The sequence below is a fragment of the Oncorhynchus tshawytscha genome, linkage group LG05 (genome assembly GCF_018296145.1).
Source record: "Oncorhynchus tshawytscha isolate Ot180627B linkage group LG05, Otsh_v2.0, whole genome shotgun sequence".
Lineage (NCBI taxonomy): Eukaryota > Metazoa > Chordata > Actinopteri > Salmoniformes > Salmonidae > Oncorhynchus > Oncorhynchus tshawytscha.
In genome coordinates this window covers 80,508,637-80,533,088 of record NC_056433.1, presented here as the reverse complement: position 1 = coordinate 80,533,088, position 24,452 = coordinate 80,508,637, and the positions used below count along the sequence as shown (strand labels likewise).

At 43.5% G+C, this 24,452-nt stretch overlaps 2 protein-coding genes across 8 annotated transcripts in view; one reads left to right on the top strand and one right to left on the bottom strand.

The window, feature by feature from the left end:
* Nucleotides 1–24,452, bottom strand: part of LOC112214839 (complement factor H) — a 108,089-nt gene that overhangs the window by 56,297 nt on the left and 27,340 nt on the right. The gene's annotated exons all lie outside the window — the stretch shown is intronic.
* The window catches only part of LOC112240701 (complement factor H-like), a 69,537-nt gene that overhangs the window by 18,441 nt on the left and 26,644 nt on the right, over nt 1–24,452 (top strand). The window contains exon 1 of one of the 5 annotated variants that reach the window (XM_042322455.1): nt 11,625–11,849. The exons of the other annotated variants lie outside the window; for them this stretch is intronic. Within the exon in view, the coding sequence (XP_042178389.1) occupies nt 11,735–11,849 (115 nt within the window). The 5' untranslated portion in view covers nt 11,625–11,734. Of the gene's footprint in view, nt 1–11,624; nt 11,850–24,452 lie in introns of those variants that run through there. 5 annotated transcript variants of the gene reach the window in all.

Here is a 24,452-nt window from a genome sequence, read left to right as displayed (position 1 = left end):
TTTCATGCATAAATTATAAACTTACAACTTATTATGAAATAGAGAGTGTGAATTTGGTTTTGGCTACAAAACATATAGGAATTTAGAATTCCTCTATCACCTACTGAAATCAAAAAGTAGCGGGAAACAACACAATCTCAGGATGCAAAAATAGAATGTTTATTGGTATGTGAATTTTTAAAAATCAAGTAAGGTTAAAATGCCAGGATGTTATACTCGTTTCAGGTCTTCATTCAATAGAATTAGATGAACACTTTTCCACAATGCATTGGCAGGCCCTAGTTCTCTTCAAGTAGCCAAATAACAAAACTAAGCTACTTAATTCAAATCAAAATCAAATCAAATTTTATTAGTCACTTGCGCCAAATAAAACAGATGAAATGTTACCTTACAGTGAAATGCTTACTTCCAAGACCCTTACCGACAGTGCAGTTAAAAAAAATACTGATAAGAGATTTTAAGAGATAACAAGTAATTAAAGAGGAGAACTGTCTATGACTAGGGTGGCTGGAGTCTTTGCCAATTTTCAGGGCCTTCCTCAGACACCGCCTGGTATACAGGTCCTGGATGGCAGGAAGCTTGGCCCCAGTGATGTACTGGGCCGTTTGCACTACACTCCGTCATGCCTTGCGGTCGGAGGCCAAGCAGTTGCCATACCAGGCAGTGATGCAACCAGTCAGGAGGCTCTTGATGGTGCAGCTGTAGAACTTTTTGAGGATCTTGAGGAATTTAAAAATATTTAAAAATGTAGAACCAGGAACAGATATAGCCCTTGGTTCACTCCCGACCTGACTGCCCTTAACCAACACAAAAACATCCTGTGGCGTACAACATTAGCATCGAATAGCCCCCGCGATATGTAACTTTTCAGGGAAGTTAGGAACCAATAGTGCTGTTTTTGATACCATCGATCACCACATTCTTTTGGAGAGATTGGAAACCCAAATTGGTCTACACGGACAAGTTCTGGCCTGGTTTAGATCTTATCTGTCGGAAAGATATCAGTTTGTCTCTGTGAATGGTTTGTCCTCTGACAAATCAACTGTAAATTTCGGTGTTCCTCAAGGTTCCGTTTTGGGACCACTATTGTTTTCACTATATATTTTACCTCTTGGGGATGTTATTCGAAAACATAATGTTAACTTTCACTGCTATGTGGATGACACACAGCTGTACATTTCAATGAAACATGGTGAAGCCCCAAAATTGCCCTTGCTAGAAGCATGTGTTTCAGACGTGGATGGCTGCAAACTTTCTACTTTTAAACTCAGACAAAACAGAGATGCTTGTTCTAGGTCCCAAGAAACAAAGAGATCTTCTGTTGAATCTGACAATGAATCTTAATGGTTGTACAGTCGTCTCAAATAAAACTGTGAAGGACCTCGGCGTTACTCTGGACCCTGATCTCTCTTTTGAAGAACATATCAAGACCATTTCAAGGACAGCTTTTTTCCATCTACGTAACATTGCAAAAATCAGAAACTTTCTGTCCAAAAATGATGCAGAAAAATTAATCCATGCTTTTGTCACTTCTAGGTTAGACTACTGCAATGCTCTACTTTCCGGCTACCCGGATAAAGCACTAAATAAACTTCAGTTAGTACTAAATACGGCTGCTCGAATTCTGACTAGAACCAAAAAATTTGATCATATTACTCCAGTGCTAGCCTCTCTACACTGGCTTCCTGTGTCAAAGCAAGGGCTGATTTCAAGGTTTTACTGCTAACCTACAAAGCATTACATGGGCTTGCTCCTACCTATCTCTCTGATTTGGTCCTGCCGTACATACCTACACGTACGCTACGGTCACAAGACGCAGGCCTCCTAATTGTCCCTAGAATTTCTAAGCAAACAGCTGGAGGCAGGGCTTTCTCCTTTAGAGCTCCATTTTTATGGAACGGTCTGCCTACCCATGTCAGAGACGCAAACTCGGTCTCAACCTTTAAGTCCTTACTGAAGACTTATCTCTTCAGTGGGTCATATGATTGAGTGTAGTCTGGCCCAGGAGTGGGAAGGTGAACGGAAAGGCTCTGGAGCAACGAACCGCCCTTGCTGTCTCTGCCTGGCCGGTTCCCCTCTTCCCACTGGGATTCTCTGCCTCTAACCCTATTACAGGGGCTGAGTCACTGGCTTACTGGGGCTCTCTCTTGCCGTCCCTGGAAGGGGTGCGTCACCTGAGTGGGTTGATTCACTGATGTGGTCATCCTGTCTGGGATGGCGCCCCCCCTTGGGTTGTGCCATGGCGGAGTTCTTTGTGGTCTATACTCAGCCTTGTCTCAGGATGGTAAGTTGGTGGTTGAAGATGTCCCTCTAGTGGTGTGGGGGCTGTGCTTTGACAAAGTGGGTGGGGTTATATCCTTCCTGTTTGGCCTTGTTTGGGGGTGTCCTTCGATGGGGCCACAGTGTCTCCTGACCCCTCCTGTCTCAGCCTCCAGTATTTATGCTGCAGTAGTTAATGTGTCGGGGGGCTAGGGTCAGTTTGTTATATCTGGAGTACCTCTCCTGTCCTATTCGGTGTCCTGTGTGAATCTAAGTGTGCGTTCCCTAATTCTCTCTTTCTCTCTCTCTCTCTCTCTCTCGGAGGACCTGAGCCCTAGGACCATGCCCCAGGACTACCTGACATGTTGACTCCTTGCTGTCCCCAGTCCACCTGGCCGTGCTGCTGCTCCAGTTTCAACTGTTCTGCCTTATTATTATTCGACCATGCTGGTCATTTATGAACATTTGAACATCTTGGCCATGTTCTGTTATAATCTCCACCCGGCATAGCCAGAAGAGGACTGGCCACCCCACATATGCTCTCTCTAATTCTCTCTTTCTTTCTCTCTCTCGGAGGACCTGAGCCCTAGGACCATGCCCCAGGACTACCTGACATGATGACTCCTTGCTGTCCCCAGTCCACCTGACCGTGCTGCTGCTCCAGTTTAAACTGTTCTGCCTTATTATTATACGACCATGCTGGTCATTTATGAACATTTGAACATCTTGGCCATGTTCTGTTATAATCTCCACCCGGCACAGCCAGAAGAGGACTGGCCACCCCACATAGCCTGGTTCCTCTCTAGGTTTCTTCCTAGGTTTTGGCCTTTCTAGGGAGTTTTTCCTAGCCACCGTGCTTCTACACCTGCATTGCTTGCTGTTTGGGGTTTTAGGCTGGGTTTCTGTACAGCACTTTGAGATATCAGCTGATGTACGAAGGGCTATATAAATAAATTTGATTTGATTTGATTAAATATACACAGGCAGTTAGGAAAGCAAAGGATAGCTTTTTCAAACAGAAATTTGCATCCTGTAGCTCTAACTCCAAAAAGATCTGGGACATTGTAAAGTCCATGGAGAATAAGAGCACCTCCTCCCAGCTACCCTCTGCACTGAGGCTAGGAAACACTGTCACCACCGATAAATCCACGATAATTGAGAATTTCAATAAGCATTTTTCTACGGCTCGCCATGCTTTCCACCTGGCTACTCCCACCCCGGTCAACAGCCCTGCACACCCCACAGCAACTTGCCCAAGCCTCCCCATTTCTCCTTCACCCAAATCCAGATAGCTGATGTTCTGAAAGAGCTGCAAAATCTGGACCCTTACAAATCAGCCGGGCTAGACAATCTGGACCCTCTCTTTCTAAAATTATCCGCCGCAATTGTTGTAACCACTATTACTGGCCTGTTCAGCCTCTCTTTCGTATCGTCTGAGATCCCCACAGATTGGAAAGCTGCCGCAGTCATCCCCCTCTTCAAAGGGGGAGACACTAAAGACCCAAACTGTTAAAGACCTGTATCTATCCTAGCCTGCCTTTCTAAGGTCTTTGAAATCCAAGTTAAACAGATCTCCGAACATTTCGAATCCCACCGTACCTTCTCCGCTATGCAATCTGGTTTCCGAGCTGGTCATTGGTGCACCTCGGCCACGCTCAAGGTCCTAAACAATATCATATTATTATTATGTTTGATGTCTTTACTAAAAATAATAAAGTAGTAGTCAAACATGTTAATATTTCAGTAAAAACACAGATTTATGTGCTGTATCTGTGTTGTAATCATATGTTTTTAGAGGATTGTGGGTAATTAAACATTTTGAGAAAATGTCATGCAAAGATGGATATTACCACAAAAAAACAATGGCTTCAAAGGAATACAATAAATTGAGATGGAATGTGTCTTTCATTCAGTCATTCATAGTCTGGGTTTAAATGAGACTGTTTGTAGGTTGATGGCTTTTTGCAAATTGCAACTAGCTACATTGTTTTATACCCTTTCAAATAGCTACAGTTTTATGCAACATGATTACATTGATAAAGCCAGTTGGTGTAAAACAGGAAATGTGATTATTTTGAAAAAAAAAATGGATTAAAAAAAGATATACCTGCAGCCCTGGAAAACAAATGAAGGTTCTGCCACCACAGTGACCATTTTTATGACCTTCATTCTTTGAGCTCAAGGATGTCTGTGGGCCACTCTTGACGTTACAGGCTAGCTAGACTGTGCAACACCATGCAATATGATCTTTCTCCATAGTGATGAGTTGTGTCCCCGAGGCTACAGATGGACGGGAGGTTGTGAGTGGTCTGCCAGATGATGATGATGGTGTTATACAGTACGGTCATGAGCACCCACTCAGAGCAGGGTAGCAAAAAGTTGGCTAAATGGAAATGTATTGTAGGCCTATCAAACATGAAACAGAACTGTCTACATAGGCCTATCAAACATGAAACACAACTGTCTACATAGGCCTATCAAACATGAAACAGAACTGTCTACATAGAACTATCAAACATGAAACAGAACTGTCTACATAGAACTATCAAACATGAAACAGAACTGTCTACATAGAACTATCAAACATGAAACAGAACTGTCTACATAGAACTATCAAACATGAAACAGAACAGTCTACATAGAACTATCAAACATGAAACAGAACTGTCTACATAGAACTATCAAACATGAAACAGAACTGTCTACATAGAACTATCAAACATGAAACAGAACTGTCTACATAGAACTATCAAACATGAAACAGAACAGTCTACATAGGCCTATCAAACATGAAACAGAACTGTCTACATAGAACTATCAAACATGAAACAGAACTGTCTACATAGGCCTATCAAACATGAAACAGAACTGTCTACATAGGCCTATCAAACATGAAACAGAACTGTCTACATAGAACTATCAAACATGAAACAGAACAGTCTACATAGAACTATCAAACATGAAACAGAACTGTCTACATAGAACTATCAAACATGAAACACAACTGTCTACAAGTTGCAATAAACGGTAGGAGAATGGAATTATTAAATGCAGTATTAGTATTGTAGTATTAGATGGATTAGAGATTTACCACGTCGGGCCAATGCATTTTTTATTTAATTTCAATTTAATTGAACCTTTAAAAAAAAAAAAAAAAAAAAAAAAAAAAGGCAAGTCAGTTAAGAACAAATTCTTGTTTACATTGATTGCCTACCAAAAGGCAAAAGGCCGCCTGCGGGGACGGGGGATTAAAAACATTCAAATATAAATACAGGACAGAACACACATCACGACAAGAGAGACAACACAACACTACATAAAGAGAGACCGAAGACAACAACATAGCAAGGCAGCAACACATGACAACACAGCATGGTAGCAATACAACATGGTAGCAGCACAAAACATGGTACAAACATTATTGGGCACAGACAAAAGCACAAAGGGAAATAAGGTAAAGACCACAATACATCACCCAAAGCAGTCACAACTGTCATTAAGAGTGTCTGTGATTGAGTCTTTGAATGAAGATATTTAGATAAAACTGTCCAGTTTGTTGCAGCTCATTCCAGTCGCTAGCTACAGTGAACTGAGAAGATGAGCAGATCATTTCAAGTCAAACACGAGTCTTGAGGCTCCAAGTCCAAATCAAGTCTCAAGTTATTTTATTTTCAATCAAGTGGAGTCTCAAATCATCAAATGTGTGACTCAAGTGAAACTCGAGTCCAAGTCATGTGACTTAAGTTCACAACTCTGATGATTAATAATGTGAATGCGTTAGGAGTTCTCCAAAACAACAGCATCATGAAGTATGGACACAGGCTACAGTTTGAGTGCAGCAACTCTAGACACGTTCTGAAGGGGGAATCAGAGGTCATCTGCTCAACCAATGGACAGTGGAGTCACTCCTTTCCAATTTGTGACAATAAATTGTATTTGTATTGATTTAACACATTGTGTAATGCTCTGGGTGTCGTGGGTGTGGAGTCAAACGCAGGAGACAGAGAGTGCAGTGCTGTGCTCTTTAATTGCACCAACGCAGCACAGGGTGCCCACAATAATAACAGCCCCAAAACACAGGGAATGAAACATGACTACTGAAAAATGCACGACCAGGAACGAACACGTTCCTCTACTACAGAGCCGAAGGTTACAATGAATAATCCCGCACAACAAACAGGCGGCCGGCTGTCTAAAGAAGCCCAACTAATCAACACAAACAGGTGCTACCAATAAACATAGAAGGAGGGGGAGGAAAGACAATCAGTGGCAGCTAATAGGCCAGTGACGACGACCGCTGAGCGCCACCAGACCGGGAAGGGAAGCCACCCTCGGTCGGACTCGTGACACATTGGGAAATAAAGCAACACAACGAAGTTATTTATTGTTTAAAGTAAATTTACAATTATCTCCAACTCACACACAAAATGAAGCAAAATAAAGCATTTCAGAAAGGGTAGGGAAGATTTCTGGACAGTTTGCTATTCTTGATGTTTAATGAAAGCAGCTGGGTACATTTCATCACTAGTACTTTTATGACCTCACTCATGTCTTCCTAGAGCCCAAGGATTTCTGTGGACCACCTCCACATCTCATTAACGGAGACACGATGGGCCGTACCAGAGAACGATACTGAAAGGGAGAATCAGTTCATTATGACTGCAAGTCTTACTAAACCCTTAATAGACTTTCATCCTACAAGACGTGTCCTAGAGGGATCTGGATTGGAGAGATGACAAGCCTGAATTAGTTACATCTTTGAAACAACGTTTGCCTGATTCATATCCAATCACATGCTCACATCCCTATGCTATTCCCATGCTCATTCCCATTCACAGATCATGGTGGATTGTTAGGATCAATTCCCTTTCAAAGCCCCCCTGTGATGTCTGACTAGCCAGTGGAGATAATAAGGGCCTAGGGATTGGAGTGAGGGAGAAAATTGGAACGGGGCCCAACTGTAATGCCACCTGATCTTCAGGACATATTCACACACTGATTCTTGTACCATCTTCTCGTTTCAGAACCCGAGGCCCTTGTAACCGTATCCAGTTTGGGAGGAACAGCTGATGAACACACAGAACATCCAATGAGCATATTGGACGGAAAATAAAATACACTCCATTTACCACATGGGGATCATATCACTGTTTAGTGTGCTGCTCATAGTAGACTTGGCCAGGTAGTGTTGGTTTTCATCAGCAGTGTATACATGGGGTCATGACTTTGCCTCTTTGCCCATATTGATCTCAGCTTACGGAAAGTGATGACTACTGTCTTGTTGGACAAACATGTAAATGAATAACCTCTGTCAATAGTTTGCTCCAATTATTTGCAGATTCATGGTTCCATGATTGTCCAACATTAAATAAAGTGCCTCTGGTTCATATTTACTCATCTACTCTTTAGTTCATTGTTATCTGGGAATATTATCACCAGGTATTTCTTACAATATTGAAGCAGCCAGACAATATCTATTAAAAATATTCCTGTGGTGTTCTTTGCCATGTATTTCAGCTACATCATTGTCACTGAGTGAATCTTGAACATTAAGGCAGGAATATTGACTTTCAATTCTCATTTGCCAAAAAACTTTTAATGTTTAGTCTAGTTGGTAAGGTAATATGGGCTTAACCTCACTGGTAGATGAGACTAGCTCTAAACTATCCTCAGCCACATGATTTAACCTCACTGGTAGATGAGACTAGCTCTAAACCTACAGTATGTATACTATAATATTGTAGATATGTATGTATATTATTTAGCTAAATCAATAATTGCAACACTAGTGGAAGAACAAGTATAGGATAATATAGTATAGTTTTACATGTTGTACCTTTTTGGGGGGGTTGACAGGACAAAAAGACACAAACCAACAGACATTCCACTAATACACATGCATCCTTCCACCTACTCCCCTCCACAGGACCTTGAGTACATACAGTGTCAAAGTAGTGATTCTAAGCTGTCAAGAGTTGTATTCCAAATGTCAATATTGTCTGATTTTGCAGGATGCAGTTGAGAGATCGACAGTTCAAGTTGAGCTTTGTCTATGAATGAGGAAATTGCTGACGTGGCAGACTGTGTGGGGCTTGCCATCATAAGGAAACCATTCTCTTGGCTGCCGTTAGGCCAGCAAGCCAAATTATTCTTTGCTTGTATATTAGGTTCAGTCATCATTAAGCAGAGGCACATTGGAAAGACAATATTATAGTATATACAGTATAGTTCAACATACTACAAATGTTTTATTTAATTTAACCTTTATTTAGCCAGGTAGGCCAGTTGAGAACAAGTTCTCCAACTTCAATTTGGAGATCTCCAACTCCAATTTCCAACTGCGACCTGGCCAAGATAAAGCAAAGCAGTGCGACAAAAACAACAACACAGAGTTACACATAAACAAACGTACAGTCAATAGCACAATAGAAAAATCTATGTACAGTGTATGCAAATGTAGAAGAGTAGGGAGGTAAGACAATAAATAGGCCATAAAGGCTAAATAACTACAATTTAGCATTAACACTGGAGAGATAGATGTGCCGATGATGATGTGCAAGTAGAGATATTGGGGTGCAAAAGAGCAAGAGGATAAATAACAATATGGGGATGAGGTAGTTGGGTGTGCTATTTACAGATTGGCTGTGTATACGTACAGTGATCGGTAAGCTGCTCTGACAGCTGATGCTTAAAGTTAGAGAGGGAGATATAAGACTCCAGCTTCAGTGATTATTGCAATTTGTTCCAGTCATTGGCAGCAGAATACTGGAAGGAAAGGCAGCCAAAGTAAGTGTTGGCTTTGGGGATGACCAGTGAAATATACCTGCTGGAGCGTGTGCTACTGGTGGGTGTTGCTATGGTGACCAGTGAGCTGAGATAAGATGGGGCTTTACCTAGCAAAGACTTAGAGATGACCTGGAGCCAGTGGGTTTGGCGATGAGTACGTAGTGAGGGCCAGCCAACGAGAGCATACAGGTCGCAGTGGTGGGTAGTATACAGGGCTTTGGTAACAAAACGGATGGCACTGTGAGAGACTACATCCAGTTTGCTGAGTAACACATTGTATCCTTTACACGTCTAAACAAACTTACATAACACCTTGTATCCTTTACACATGTCTAAACAATATTAGGTAACACATTGGTTCCTTCATATAGTACGTGATGACAGTCCATGGTGACATCTGCTTCATGGCCCACATGCCATCAGGCAACTCCAGTAGCTTTAATCCAGGGCTTGAGTTCAACGGTGGTGTAGCCGTATAAGAATAGCCTCCGGCAGAGGAACATCTGCATACAGTCTGGCCACACCCACCACTTCCTCCCGGCCTTTGACTGGGCCTTTCTGCTCTCTAGCTGCTTGTGGCTGGGGCCTCTTCCTGTCCTTCTTCCACTTCTTCTTGTTCTTCCTTGTTTCAGTGTTTCCAGAGTTCTGCTGAGAGACAGGTCATATTAACCAGGCTCAGTCACGACAGAAGTGCTGTCAGACTCATAAACCTTAAGCACCAACTGTTTGGGCCTCTTGCAGAAGAATTGTACTCTTGAAAATACATGGTTGTGGTGTTACCAATGTAAAAAATGTATTGAAGGGACGTAGGGCAACATGCCATTGTTGGTAAAGGTGTCAAACGATTGTAACATAAGTGTCTAGAGACACACTAGTGCATTTTTTAGGGGGACATTGGAAGCTTCTTTTGAGAGGAAAGATTAGTCAACTAAGTGAATGGGCTGGGGGGCTGTGAAAAGTCTCAGGAGGGCAGTTCTTATACAGTATGAATTGTTGTGTATGGCACCTTTCAAATCGTTCTCATACACAATAACACAAAACCCCCTGTAAACCTCACCCTGCCCATTGACTTTGACAGATCATTCTAGCCAATAGAAGCTCTTGGAGTTTTGGAGCCATGTTTTTGTATTGTGTTATGAGAATCTGCAGAGAGAAGAATGAGGTGGTTGTGTCATAACTGTTTTTGTTGTTGTTGTTTTTCAGTGTCCCTTGGTCTCTCTTTTGTCCCACAATCTTATTGTGCACCATAACCGCAAAGTGTGCCCCTTCCCTCATGCTGGTGATCCCAAAATGCTGCCGCTTTAGGGTATTTTTCAGCAGAGCACTGTGGAAGGACTCCAGATTACCTGGATTACCTTTACAAAGAGAAAAGATAAAAAGAGAAAGGGGTGAGACTTGTTTGATGACATGGTCTGAAAGATGCTCTGTGATCCTCAGGCTACATCCAACCACCTGGAACCCCAAGCTCATTCCAGCTTGTTGTTTGGATAATTTTGATGTTTGTTATATATCGAACGAGCTTGGGGTTACAGGTGGTCATATCGAACGAGCTTGGGGTTACAGGTGGTCATATCGAACGAGCTTGGGGTTACAGGTGGTCATATAGAACGAGCTTGGGGTTACAGGTGGTCATATACAACGAGCTTGGGGTTACAGGTGGTCATATACAACGAGCTTGGGGTTACAGGTGGTCATATCGAACGAGCTTGGGGTTACAGGTGGTCATATCGAACGAGCTTGGGGTTACAGGTGGTCATATCGAACGAGCTTGGGGTTACAGGTGGTCATATCGAACGAGCTTGGGGTTACAGGTGGTCATATAGAACGAGCTTGGGGTTACAGGTGGTCATATAGAACGAGCTTGGGGTTACAGGTGGTCATATAGAACGAGCTTGGGGTTACAGGTGGTCATATAGAACGAGCTTGGGGTTACAGGTTGTTGGATGTTGCCTGAAGACCAAAGCGTATCTTTCAGACCATATAGTTCTGACAATATGCTGTAGCAGAGTCAGGGTGAAATTTCCCTTTAAGGCGTGACCAGGCCCTCTAGTGGCCTGGGCCTGTAATAGTAGGTTGTTTTCTCTTCAGCTGTGCTGAAATACTGTAGTAGTTAGCTATCCTGGCAGACACTGAGGTCCTTCTGCTGCTGAGCAAAATCTTTATCTTTCTAGGGATTTATAGCGTTATATTTTTCATGTGGCGTATATTATATATATACACACACACACACACACACACACACACACACACACACACACACACACACACACACACACACACACACACACACACACACACACACACACACACACACACACACACGTGGCAAAAGAAATTAGGTTATATTCAACCAAAAATAAAACCTTTTATAATACAAAGCAAAGGCTAAAGCAACACAATTGACAAATTCCTTGGAAAGAATCATTTCTGCATTCTCTTCATTAGCCCGTTGCAAGGGGTGATGACACAGCAGTCCAATTACTGCATGTCCATGTGTGGGAGGGCACTTCCCCCACCCAGAGCCTTTTCCCAAAAACTGTGTGATATTTTCTGTGATTCTACCGCAATAGATTGAAATCAATATTTTTGAGTATTACAGGATTTTGGATCAGTCCCCCACTCTTCACTGCTCCCTGGGGGCTGGAACTCTGTAGACAAACATTAACTTTGGGATAGACACTGTTTATTTATGTTCTATTCCTTCCATTTTTACTGCATCTACCATTTGATCAACATGAAATCATCTCTGACTCTACTGTGTCTGGTGGTATGGGTGAATGTGGATGCTTCATCAGCTCAGACTGGTAAGGATGTGTTTTCCTGCACTTTCTCACATGCTTGTAGTGCCCACATTGGGTTAGTATCCACCAATTGCTCTGTAAGACTGACTAGACTGTACAAAGTGAGCAAACGTAACTGATGTGTTTGCTATGCTATTTTTATCAAATGCTGCACAACAAAATCAAATCCAACTTTAATCTGTCACATGCGGCAAATACCTTACCGTGAAATGCTTACTTACGAGCCCTTAACCAACAATGCAGAGTTATGTGCTAAATACATTTAAGGAAAAATAAGTAGATAAGAAAACAATAAAGAGGCTATAAACAAGGGGTACCAGTACTGAGTCAATGTGTAGGGGTACGGGGTAGTTGAGGTAAGATAATATTTACATGTACTGTCGGTAGGGGTAAAGTGACAATGATAATAAACAGAGTAGCAGCAGAGTACGTGAACAGTGGGAAGGAATGTGTGCGTGATGAAAATATGCATATGTCTGTGTCTGTGTGTGTTGGAGTGTCATTGTAGTATGTGTGAGTGTGTGGTTATATTCCAGTCAGTTTACATTGAGCCTGTGCAAGAAAAATAAGTTTAAATAATAATAAAATAAGGGCTCAATACAAATAGTCTTGGTAGCCATTTCATTAACTGTTCAGTGGTCTTATGGCTTGGGGGTAGAAGCCGTTAACTTCTTCGGGATAGGGGCCGGTATTTTGACATCCGGATGAAAAGCGTGCCAAAAGTAAACCGCCTGCTACACAGGACCAGAAGCTAGGATATGCATATAATTGGTAGATTTGGATAGAAAACTAATGTTTCTAAAACTGTTAAAATTATATCTGCGAGTATAACAAAACTTATTTGTTAGGCGAAACTTTGAGGACAAACAATCTAGGATTTTTTTTTTTGAGTTCACTGTGTTTGTTTTCTATTGGTTTTCTATGGGAAACAAGATTTATGTGCCACGACTTCCGCCGAAGTCAGCTCCTCTCCTTGTTCGGGCGGCAATCGACATCACCGGCTTTCTAGCCATCGCCGCTCCATTTTTCATATGTCCATCCTCTGTTTCCCATCATGTTTTGTGTGTAATTGTTTTCATGTCATGTGGTGTTCGTTTACGCACTCTACTTTTATGTTCTGTTTTTTGAGTGTGTTTGTTTTACGTAGTGCTCTCGTTGTTGGAACTATAATAAAAGTGCGCCTGTTCATTATACTCTGCTCTCCTGCACCTGACTTCGCCTCCAATACATCTTTTTACATTATGAGGCACCTGTTTCAGTTCCTATGGCTTCCACTAGATGTCAGACTTTAGAAATTGGTTGATGTTTTTCCTTTTAGAAATGAAGAAGTATGGCTATTAAGAATGAGTGTCAAGCGAAGTGGACTCTCGTTTGGTGCATGCTACCTGTAGCTTGCTCCACTTTGATTTTATCCGCTATTGAACACAATATATTCTGTCTCAAATTTGAATGATTATATACACATTTTGGGATAACTAAAGTTGGATTAGGAAAGTTGTTTGAAATGTTTGGATAAAGTTTACAGGTAACTTATTAGATAATTTGTAGTCATGTTGGGAGAGTTGGAACCAGTGTTTTTCTGAATCAAACACGTGAATAAATTGACATTTTGGGGATATAAAGAAGGAGTCTATTGAACAAAAGGGCCATTTTTGTGATGTTTCTGGACCATATTGGAGTGCCAACAGAAGATCTTCAAAAGGTACGGCATGAATTATATCGTTATTTCTGACTTTCGTGTCGCACCTGCTTGGTTGAAATATGATTTTCATGTGTTTGTATGATGGGGTGCTGTCCTCAGATAATCGCATGGTTTGCTTTCGCCGTAAAGCCTTTTTGAAATCTGACACGGTGGCTGGATTAACAAGAAGTGAAGCTTTATTTTGGTGTATTGCACTTGTGATCTCATGAGAGTTAAATATTTCTAATAATTTAATTTGAATTTCACGCTCAGCAATTTCCCCGGATGTTGTCGAAATGGGACGGTAGCTTCCCACTAATCCACAAGAAGTTAAAGGAGCCTTTTGGTCCTAGACTTGTCGCTCCAGTACCGCTTGCCGTGCGGTAGCAGAGAGAACAGTCTTTGACTTGGGTGGCAGGAGTCATTGACAATTTTTAGGGCCTTCCTCTGACACCGTCTGGTATAGAGGTCCTGGATGTCAGGGAGCTAAGCCCCAGTGATGTAGTAGGCCATACGTACTACCCTCTGTAGCACCTTGCGGTCGGATGCCTAGTAGTTGCCATACCAAGTGGTGATGAAACCGGTCAGGATGCTCTCGATGGAGCTGCTGTTTAACGTTTTTAAGGATCTGAGGCCCCATGCCAAATCTTTTCAGTCTCCAGAGCCCTACTCACAACTTTTTTTGTATGTTTGGACCATGATAGGTCCTTAGAGGTGTGGACACCAAGGAACTTGAAGCGCTCGACCTCCACTCCAGTCCCATGGATGTGAATGGGACGTGCTCGGTACTCCTTTTCCTGTAGTTCACAATAAGCATGTTTGTCTTGCTCACATTGAGGTAGAGGTTGTTGTCCTGGCACCACACTGCCAGGTCTCTCAGGTCTCTGTCTCGTCATCGTCGGTGATCCATGTGTCGTCGGCATACTTAATGATGGTGTTGGAGTTGTGTGGCCACAGTCTTGGGTGAATAGGCAGTACATGAGGGGACTAAGCACACACCCCTGAGGGGGCCCCGTGTTGAGGGCCAGTGTGGCAGATGTGTTATTGCCTACCCTTACAACCTGGGGGCGAACCATCAGGAAGTCCAGGACCCAATCGCACAGGGAGGGTTGAGACCCAGGGCCTTGAGCCAAATGATGAGCTTGGAGGGTACTATGATGTTGAATACTGAGCTGTAGTCAATGAACAGCATTCTTACATAGGTATTCCTCTTGTTCAGATGGGATAGGGCAGTGTGCAGTGTGATGGCGATTGCATCTTCTGTGGACCTATTGGGGTGGTAAGGTGACAGGTAAGGTGGATGTGATATGATCCTTGACTAGTCTCTCAAAGCACTTCATGATGACAGAAGTAGTCATTTAGTTCAGTTACCTTAGCCTTCTTGGGTACAGGATCAATAGTGGCCATCTTGAAGCATGTTGGGACAGCAGACTGGGATAGGGAGAGATTGAATATGTCCGTAAATACATCAGCCAGCTGGTCAGAGCATGATCTGAGGACGCGGCTAGGGATGCCGTCTGGGCTGGCAGCCTTGCGAGGGATAACACATTTAAATGTCCTTGGGAGTAGGCAGCATTGGTGGCACTGTGTTATCCTGTCATGACGCTGACCTGGAGGTAGGTTTATGACAGTCATAAATACCTCTCCCCCCTTTTTCCTCTCTCTACCCTACTGATGGGACTATTGAAAATCCCTTGGTTAACATAGAGATTCTGGGAACATCAGAAGGTGGGGGGAAAGGAACCATATTTTGGTAATCTGACCAGTTGAACATATGCATTGGTACTTAATGAATATGATGTCAGTTCAGTTGTCATCTGAGACATTCTCATCAATGATAGGAAGACAAACTCTACAGTGGAAAGTCTACACATTATAGTTATCAGATTCACATGGAATAGTTGTGCAATTCAAATGTTTAAATATAAAATTATTGGTGAAGAGATGAAATGTAATTTTAGCTTCCAAATGAGAGATTTGGGTTTTCATAAAGTTAGGGCTCTGCTCAATAAGTGGCCCGTCCCTGTGAAGAGACATGGGCTGTAGACTGTGAAACACACCCTTCTCCCTCCACAAAAATGTAACCTCCTGTTCCGGGTACATTAGGATGACGATCCGATGTCAGAAGGGTTCAGATAATAACTACAGAACGAAGCCAACCTCAGCGTGAGCTTTGATTGCGAATGGTATGAACTTTGAACTCTTATTCACGACAGAAGTGACACCTCCTAGCCGTTGAGTTAGCAACAGCAGCTGCAAACGTGGGCTAGGAAAGAACAGACAGAGTATCCCGTCTACCACACAACGACATTACTACAACGTATCCAATTTACCACCAGATACATTCTTCAAAGGACAAAGGACTCTGTTGGGCAACACGGCCTTCCATCCACCACCAACCTACCGAAGCGCAGCTCAGAGTAAATATTTACTGCATTTTCCTTTTCCAAATGGGCGGTAATTTAAAATGCAAAAGATTCTGTATTTACGATTGAGTAGCTGCCTACGGCCCGATAGAGACATCGCTTCTCCCTTTGTTCTCCAGTCTCCCCGCTCTTTCACTCAAACCCAGCCCCCTTTCCTTTGGGTAACCAGCTGTCATATCTGTTCCGTCCACTATGGACGTTTTCCTTTATGACATAATTTATAATCAAGGTATGATTCATTCGGTGTATGTGTAATTCTGTGTGATTAGTTAGGTATTTAGTAAATACATAATTAAACCCAATTTTGTATTGCTGATTCAATTTTGTATTGCTGATTCAACTTGTTAGCCAGGGTTCGTGAAGATAACCAAGAATTTACAACTTTCAGATGAGACTGAAATAAGGTGACGATTAATAGTGACTGCTATTGATGTAAAATATTACTAGGTCTTTAAGAGTTTATTCGGAAGACAATGGCTCTATAAATATTATTTTGTGGTGCCCCGACTTTCTAGTTAATTACATTTACATGATTAGCTCAATCAGGTAATACTAATTACAGAGAAAGGATTTTATAGAATAGCATGTCATATCACTTAATCCGGCATAGCCAAAGACACGACACCTCAAAGCGGAGAAAGAAGGTGTTTAGTTTGTCTGGAAGCAAGACGTGGGTGTCTGTGAAGTGGCTGGTTTTCTTTTTGTAGTCCGTGACTGTCTGTAGACCCAGCCACATACGTCTCGTTTCTGAGCCATTGAATTGCTGTCATGCTGAAACAGGAAAGGGCCTTCCCCAAACTGTTGCCACAAAGTTGGAAGCACAGAAACGTCTAGAATGTAATTGTATGCTGTAGCATTAAGATTCCCTTCACTGGAATAATGGGGCCTAGACCAAACCATGAAATACCATTAATCTTCCTCCACCAAACTTTAAAGTTGCCACTATGATTGGGGCATGTAGAGTTATCCTGGCATCCGCCAAACCTAGATTCGCCCGTCAGACTACCAGATGGAGAAACGTGATTCATGACTCCAGAGAACGCATTTCCACTGGTCCAGAGTTCAATGGCGGTACATGGTAATCTTAGGCTTGTGTGCGGCTGCTCGGCCAAGGAAACACATTTCATGAAGCTCCCGACGAACAGTTATTGTGCTGATGTTGCATCCAGAGGCAGTTTGTAACACGGTACTGAGTGTTGCAACCTAGCGCTTCAGCACTCCCGCTCTGTGAGCTTGTGTGGCCTACCACTTTGTGGATGACCCGTTGTTGCTCCTAGACATTTCCACTTCTCTATAAGAGCACTTACAATTGACCGGGGCAGCTCTAGCAGGGCAGAAATTTGACGAGCTGACTAGTTGGAAAGGTATCCTATGATGGTGCCACGTTAAAAGTCACTGAGCTCTTCTTAAGGCCATTCTACTGCCAATGTTTGTCTATGGAGATTGCATGACTGTGGATTATTTTATACACCTATCAGCAACAGGTGTTGCTGAAATAACCAAATCTGCCAATTTGAAGCGGTGTCCACATACTTTTGTAGATATAGTGTATTACAAACTGGGTCAGGGAGAGCTTGAAAATGTCAATGAAGACACTTGCCAGCTGGTCAGCTCTTGCTCTGAGTACGCGTCCTGGTAATCCGTCTGAATGTTAACCTGTTTAAAGGTCTTAGTCATGTCGGCAAAGGAGGGAGCGCGATCACACACTCATCCAGAACAGCTGGTGCACTCATGCATTGTTCAGTGTTGCTTGCCTCAAATTGAACACACAAGCCATTTAACTCCTCTGGTAGGCTTAAGTCAATGGGCAGCTCACGGTTGGGTTTCTCTCTTTTGGGATAGGGGGCAGCATTTGCACTTTTGGATGAATAGCGTGCCCAGAGTGAACTGCCTCCTACTCTGTCCCAGATGCTAATATATGCATATTATTATTAGTATTGGATAGAAAACACTCTGAAGTTTCTAAAACTGTTTGAATGATGTCTGTGAGTATAACAGAATCAAATCAAATTTATTTATATAGCCCTTCGTACATCAGCTGATATCTCAAAGTGCTGTACAGAAACCCAGCCTAAAACCCGAAACAGCAAGCAATGCAGGTGTAGAAGCACGGTGGCTAGGAAAAACTCCCTAGAAAGGCCAAAACCTAGGAAGAAACCTAGAGAGGAACCAGGCTATGAGGGGTGGCCAGTCTTCTTCTGGCTGTGCCGGGTGGAGATTATAACAGAACATGGCCAAGATGTTCAAATGTTCATAAATGACCAGCATGGTCAAATAATAATAATCACAGGCAGAACAGTTGAAACTGGAGCAGCAGCACGGCCAGGTGGACTGGGGACAGCAAGGAGTCATGTCAGGTAGTCCCTGAGGCAAGGTCCTAGGGCTCAGGTCCTCCGAGATAGAGAAAGAAAGAGAGAAGAGAGAATTAGAGAGAGCATACTTAAATTCACACAGGACACCGGATAAGGAGAAGTACTCCAGGTATAACAAGCCCCCCGACACAAACTACTGCAGCATAAATACTGGAGGCTGAGACAGAAGGGGTCAGGAGACATTGTGGCCCTATCCGATGATACCCCCGGACAGGGCCAAACAGGAAGGATATAATCCCACCCACTTTGCCAAAGCACAGCCCCCACACCACTAGAGGGACATCTTCAACCACCAACTTACCATCCTGAGACAAGGCCGAGTTATAGCCCACAAAGATCTCCACCGCGGCACAACCCAAGCGGAGGCACCAACCCAGACAGGAAGATCACATCAGTGACTCAACCCACTCAAGTGACGCACCCCTAGGGACGGCATGAAAGAGCACCAGTAAGCCAGTGACTCAGCCCTTGTAATAGGGTTAGAGGCAGAGAATCCCAGTGGAAAGAGGGGAACCGGCCAGGCAGAGACAGCAAGGGCGGTTCGTTGCTCCAGAGCCTTTCCGTTCACCTTCACACTCCTGGGCCAGACTACACTCAATCATATGACCACTGAAGAGATGAGTCTTCAGTAAAGACTTCAAGGTTGAGACCGAGTTTGCGTCTCTCACATGGGTAGGCAGACCATTCCATAAAAATGGAGCTCTATAGGAGAAAGCCCTGCCTCCAGCTGTTTGCTTAGAAATTCTAGGGACAATTAGGTCTTGTGACCGTAGCGTACGTGTAGGTATGTACGGCAGGACCAAATCAGAGAGATAGGTAGGAGCAAGTCCATGTAATGCAGAACTCATATGGCAGGCAAAAACCTGAGAAAAATCCAACCAGGAAGTGGCACATCTGAGCTTTTCAAAGCTTGGCCTACCGAATACACAGTGGGATATGGATAAAGTTGCACTTCCTACGGCTTCCACTAGAATACAACCATCTTTAGAAACTTGAATGAGGATTCTACTACAAAGGAGGGGCTCATGAGACCTGTTTGAGTCAGTGGTCTGGCAGAGTGTCTCAGGCTTGTGACGCACGCTCCCGACAGTTACCTCTCGTTCCAGTGCTTTTCTCCAGACATAGGAATTCTCCGGTTGGAACATTATTGATGTTTTATGTTAAAAACATCCTAAAGATTGATTCCATACATCGTTTGACATGTTTCTAAAGGACTGTAACGGAACTTTTCAAGTTTTTGTCTGGAATAAGTGCCTGCGCCTCATGAAGATGGATTACTGGGCTGAACACGCTAACAAAAAGTGGCTATTTGGACATAAATGATGGACTTCATGGAACAAAATCAGTCATTTGTCATCAAACTGGGATTCCTGGGAGTGCCTTCTGATGATCATCAAAGGTAAGTGAATATTTATGGTGTTATTTCTGACTTCTGTTGACTCCAAAATGGCGGATATTTCTCTGGCTGGATTGGGCTCTGAGCGCCGTTCTCAGGTTATGCTTTTTCCGTAAAGTTTAAAAAAAATCTGACACAGCGGTTGCATTAAGTCTCTGGGCAGCTCACGGCTGGGTTTCTCTTTCTAATCCGAGATAGTTTGCAAGCCCCTGCTATATCCAACTAGCGTCAGAGCCGGTGTAGTGGGATTCAATCTTAGTCCTGTATTGATGCTTTGCCTGTATGATTGTTGGGCCACGGTGGAGGCCTTTGGCAAAGGCTCGCATAGTCTGGTAAACAGAGCGCATTGTCAATTGCTTGTTGGTTCAGGGATATTAAAAAGGATCACACTGTCTGAAGGGATGATGGGTACTGAGAGGTGTAGGGCAACCCAGCCCCCGAAGTCTCTTATCAACACTATGCAAAAGGCTTTATTGTCTTCCCAGGAATTCAACATTCTCTGTGTTGATATCTCAAACCTCTATCTGCCTCACCTCTGAGAAGCAGTAACACTATTGGTCAACAACTCAAATAATTCAGATGTTATGAAGGGTCTTGGATTCATTGTCCCTTTCTTTTGCTCCTGACCTGTGCTGGTGAGATACACCCTCGCTCTTTCTTTCTCTCTCTTTCTCATGTTCCAGTGGTCATGGCACAAGCCATGGTCTCTCTGATCATGCCTAGAATAATACCTTGTAATGTCAATATTGCCTTCCTACTTGAGATTTATGCCTTGTATGTTAATTAATTCATTTCGCAACGTAATTAAATACTTGCCTTTTGATATAGATAATTCTCCGACATTTATTTTTTTAAATATATTTTTTTGAATTTTTACCCCATTTTTCTCCCCAATTTTGTAGTAGCTCCTATCTTGTCTCATCGCTACAACTCCCGTACGGGCTCGGGAGAGACGAAGGTTGAAAGTCATGCGTCCTCCGATACACAACCCAACCAAGTCGCACTGCTTCTTAACACAGCTCGCATCCAACCCGGAAGCCAGCCGTACCAATGTGTCGGAGGAAACACCGTGTACCTGGCAACCTTGGTTAGCACGCACTGCGCCCGGACCACAACAGGAGTCGCTGGTGCACGATGAGACAAGGACATCCCTACCGACCAAGCGCTCCCTAACCCGGACGACGCTAGGCCAATTGTGCGTCGCCCCACGGACCTCCCGGTCACGGCCGGTTACGACAGAGCCTGGGCGCGAAACCAGGGACTCTGATGGCACAGCTGGCGCTGCAGTACAGCGCCCTTAACCACTGCGCCACCCGGGAGGCCCAACCTTCCTTTTTTATTGAAAACAAAACAATATGTTTTAAGTGAGAATAGGCATTGGTCTGAAGTCGAAAAATAAAAGGAAATTCACATGAGCACAACAATGCTTATTCCACCCATGCTCTACCAAGTTTTTCCAGCACACAACCTTGACCTATTACAGGAGCTTTGTTGGTAATGTACATCAAACTATGTATAGGTAGGTTGCTTAGGATTCAAACCTTCCCAAACAGCCTAATTCATACTCAACTATATATTGACATTTGAAGTCAGCAGGGTAACTCATCTCTTTATCTTGAAGCACACTACTAACAGCACACTCCTTCTGCTCACCTGACTTAAAATTCCTCACAATCAAATGTCGACCGCATTATCTACCAAGGGAATTCTCTTCGATTGTAATCACAGCCGTATACAAGACCCTCCCCCGCCCTCCTTTCAGAAAAGCTGACCACGACTCCATTTTGTTGCTTCCTGCCTACAGACAGAAACTAAAACAAGAAGCTCCCGCGCTCAGGTCTGTTCAACGCTGGTCCGACCAATCTGATTCCACGCTTCAAGACTGCTTCGGTCACGTGGACTGGGATATGTTCCGCATTGCGTCAAACAACAACATTGACGAATACGCTGATTCCGTGAGAGAGTTCATTAGAAAGTGCATTGATGATGTCGTTCCCATAGCAACGATTAAAACATTCCCAAACCAGATACCGAGGATTGATGGCAGCATTCGCATGAAACTGAAAGCACAAACCACTGCTTTTAACCAGGGAAAGGTGACCGGAAACATGACCGAATACAAACAGTGTAGCTATTCCCTCCGCAAGGCAATCAAACAAGCTAAGCGTCAGTATAGAGACAAAGTAGAGTCACAATTCAACGGCTCAGAAACAAGAGGTATGTGGCAGGGTCTACAGTCAATCACGGATTACAAAAAGAAAACCAGCCCCGTCACAGACCAGGATGGCTTGCTCCCAGGCAGACTAAATAACTTTTTTGCCCGCTTTGAGGACAATACAGTGCCACTGACACGGCACGCGACCAAAACCTGCGGACTCTCCTTCACTGCAGCCGTGAGGAAAACATTTAAACATGTTAACCCTCGCAAGGCTGCAGGCCCAGACGGCATCCCCAGCCACGTCCTCAGAGCATGTGCAGACCAGCTGGCTGGTGTGTTTACGGACATATTCAATCAATCCTAATCCCAGTCTGCTGTTCCCACATGCTTCAAGAGGGCCACCATTGTCCCTGTTCCCAAGAAAGCTAACTGAGCTAAACGACTACCGCCCCCCGTAGCACTCACTTCCGTCATCATGAAGTGCTTTGAGAGACTAGTCAAGGACCATATCACCTCCACCCTACCTGACACCCTAGACCCAAGAGGAATACCTATGTGAGAATGCTGTTCATCGACTCCAGCTCAGCATTTAACACCATAGTACCCTCCAAACTCGTCATCAAGCTCGAGACCCTGGGTCTCGACCCCGCCCTGTGCAACTGGGTACTGGACTTCCTGACGGGCCGCCCCTAGGTGGTGAGGGTAGGTAACAACATCTCCACCCCGCTGATCCTCAACACTGGGGCCCCACAAGGGTGCGTTCTGAGCCCTCTCCTGTACTCCGTGTTCGCCCATGACTGCCTGGCCATGCACGCCTCCAACTCAATCATCAAGTTTGCAGACGACACTACAGTGGTAGGCTTGATTACCAACAACGATGAGACAGCCTACAGGGAGGTGGTGAGGGCCCTTGAAGTGTGGTGTCAGCAAAATAACCTGACACTCAACGTCAACAAAAAAAAGGAGATGATTGTGGACTTCAGGAAACAGCAGAGGGAGCACCCCCCTATCCACATCGATGGGACAGTAGTGGAGAGGGTAGTAAGTTAAGTTCCTCGGCGTACACATCACGGACAAACTGAATTGGTCCACCCACACAGACAGCGTCGTGAAGACCAACCTCAGGAGGCTGAAGAAATTCAGCTTGTCACCAAAAGCACTCACATACTTCTACAGATGCATAATCGAGAGCATCCTGTCGTGCTGTATCACCGCCTGGTACGGCAACTGCTCCGCCCACAACCGTAAGGCTCTCCAGAGGGTAGTGAGGTCTGCACAACGCATCAACGGGGGCAAACTACCTGCCCTCCAGGACACCTACACCACCCGATGTCACAGGAAGGCCATAAAGATCATCAAGGACAACAACCACCCGAGCCACTGCCTGTTCACCCCGCTATCATCCAGAAGGCGAGGTCAGTACGGGTGCATCAATGCAGGGACCGAGAGACTGAAAAACAGCTTCTATCTCAAGGCCATCAGACTGTTTAACAGCCACCACTAACATTGAGTGGCTGCTGCCAAAACACTGACTCAACTCCAGCCACTTGAATAATGGGAATTGATGGAAATTCATTAAAAATATATCACTAGCCACTTTAAACAATGCTACTCAATATAATGTTTACATACCCTACATTACTCATGTCATATGGACAGTGGGGCAAAAAAGTATTTAGGCAGCCACCAATTGTGCAATTTCTCCGACTTAAAAAGATGAGGCCTGTAATTTTCATCATAGGTACACTTCAACTATGACAGACAAAATGAGAAGAAAAAAATCCAGAAAATCACATTGTAGGATTTTTAATTAATGTATTTGCAAATTATGGTGGAAAACAAGTATTTGGTCAATAACAAAAGTTAATCTCAATACTTAGTTATGTACTACCAGACCTACTGCTACCTGTAAGACAACTGGCTGGACCAAGACACTTGGCTGTAAAGGTAGGATGACATTTACATTTCAATCATCTAAAACTCTGAGAATAAGAGTCAAGACACTGATCCAGAAGGTTTAAGGCTACTGGAAAGATCAAGCATCCGATTTTAGCCTGTTTTATTCCCTATTTGAGGATTTGGTGTGGAATTGGTAATGGCATGAACATTCACTCACTTTGCTTCCATTTGGTTTTCCAGATATTGCTCTGTTCAGTGCTTTTATCAAACTGACAGCTTGGCCAAAATGTAATGATATGGAAATGCTTTGTAGAACAGGTCCTCTAAGTGTGCTGTTATCTGAACGAAGTGTCACAATGCGTTCTGTAATGTTTCCTGCCATTGTTTCTCCCAGAAATAAAGGGAGCATGCATAATATTGAGGAAGGTATAGATCGGTGTGTCACTGTGTATTACTGTATAGCAGGCATGGAATGAGTACTGTAAATTCCTACTCAAGTAGAAGTACTGTTACTTTAATGAAATTGTAATCAAGTAGAAGTAAAAGTACTGGTGTAAAATACTACAAGTAAAAGTAGCACATTTAAAAAGTACTCAGAGTAAAAGTTACAAGTTACTTCTAAAATAATTTGCTATTTCAATTATGATGGTTATTCTTCTTCTCATTTTACAAGA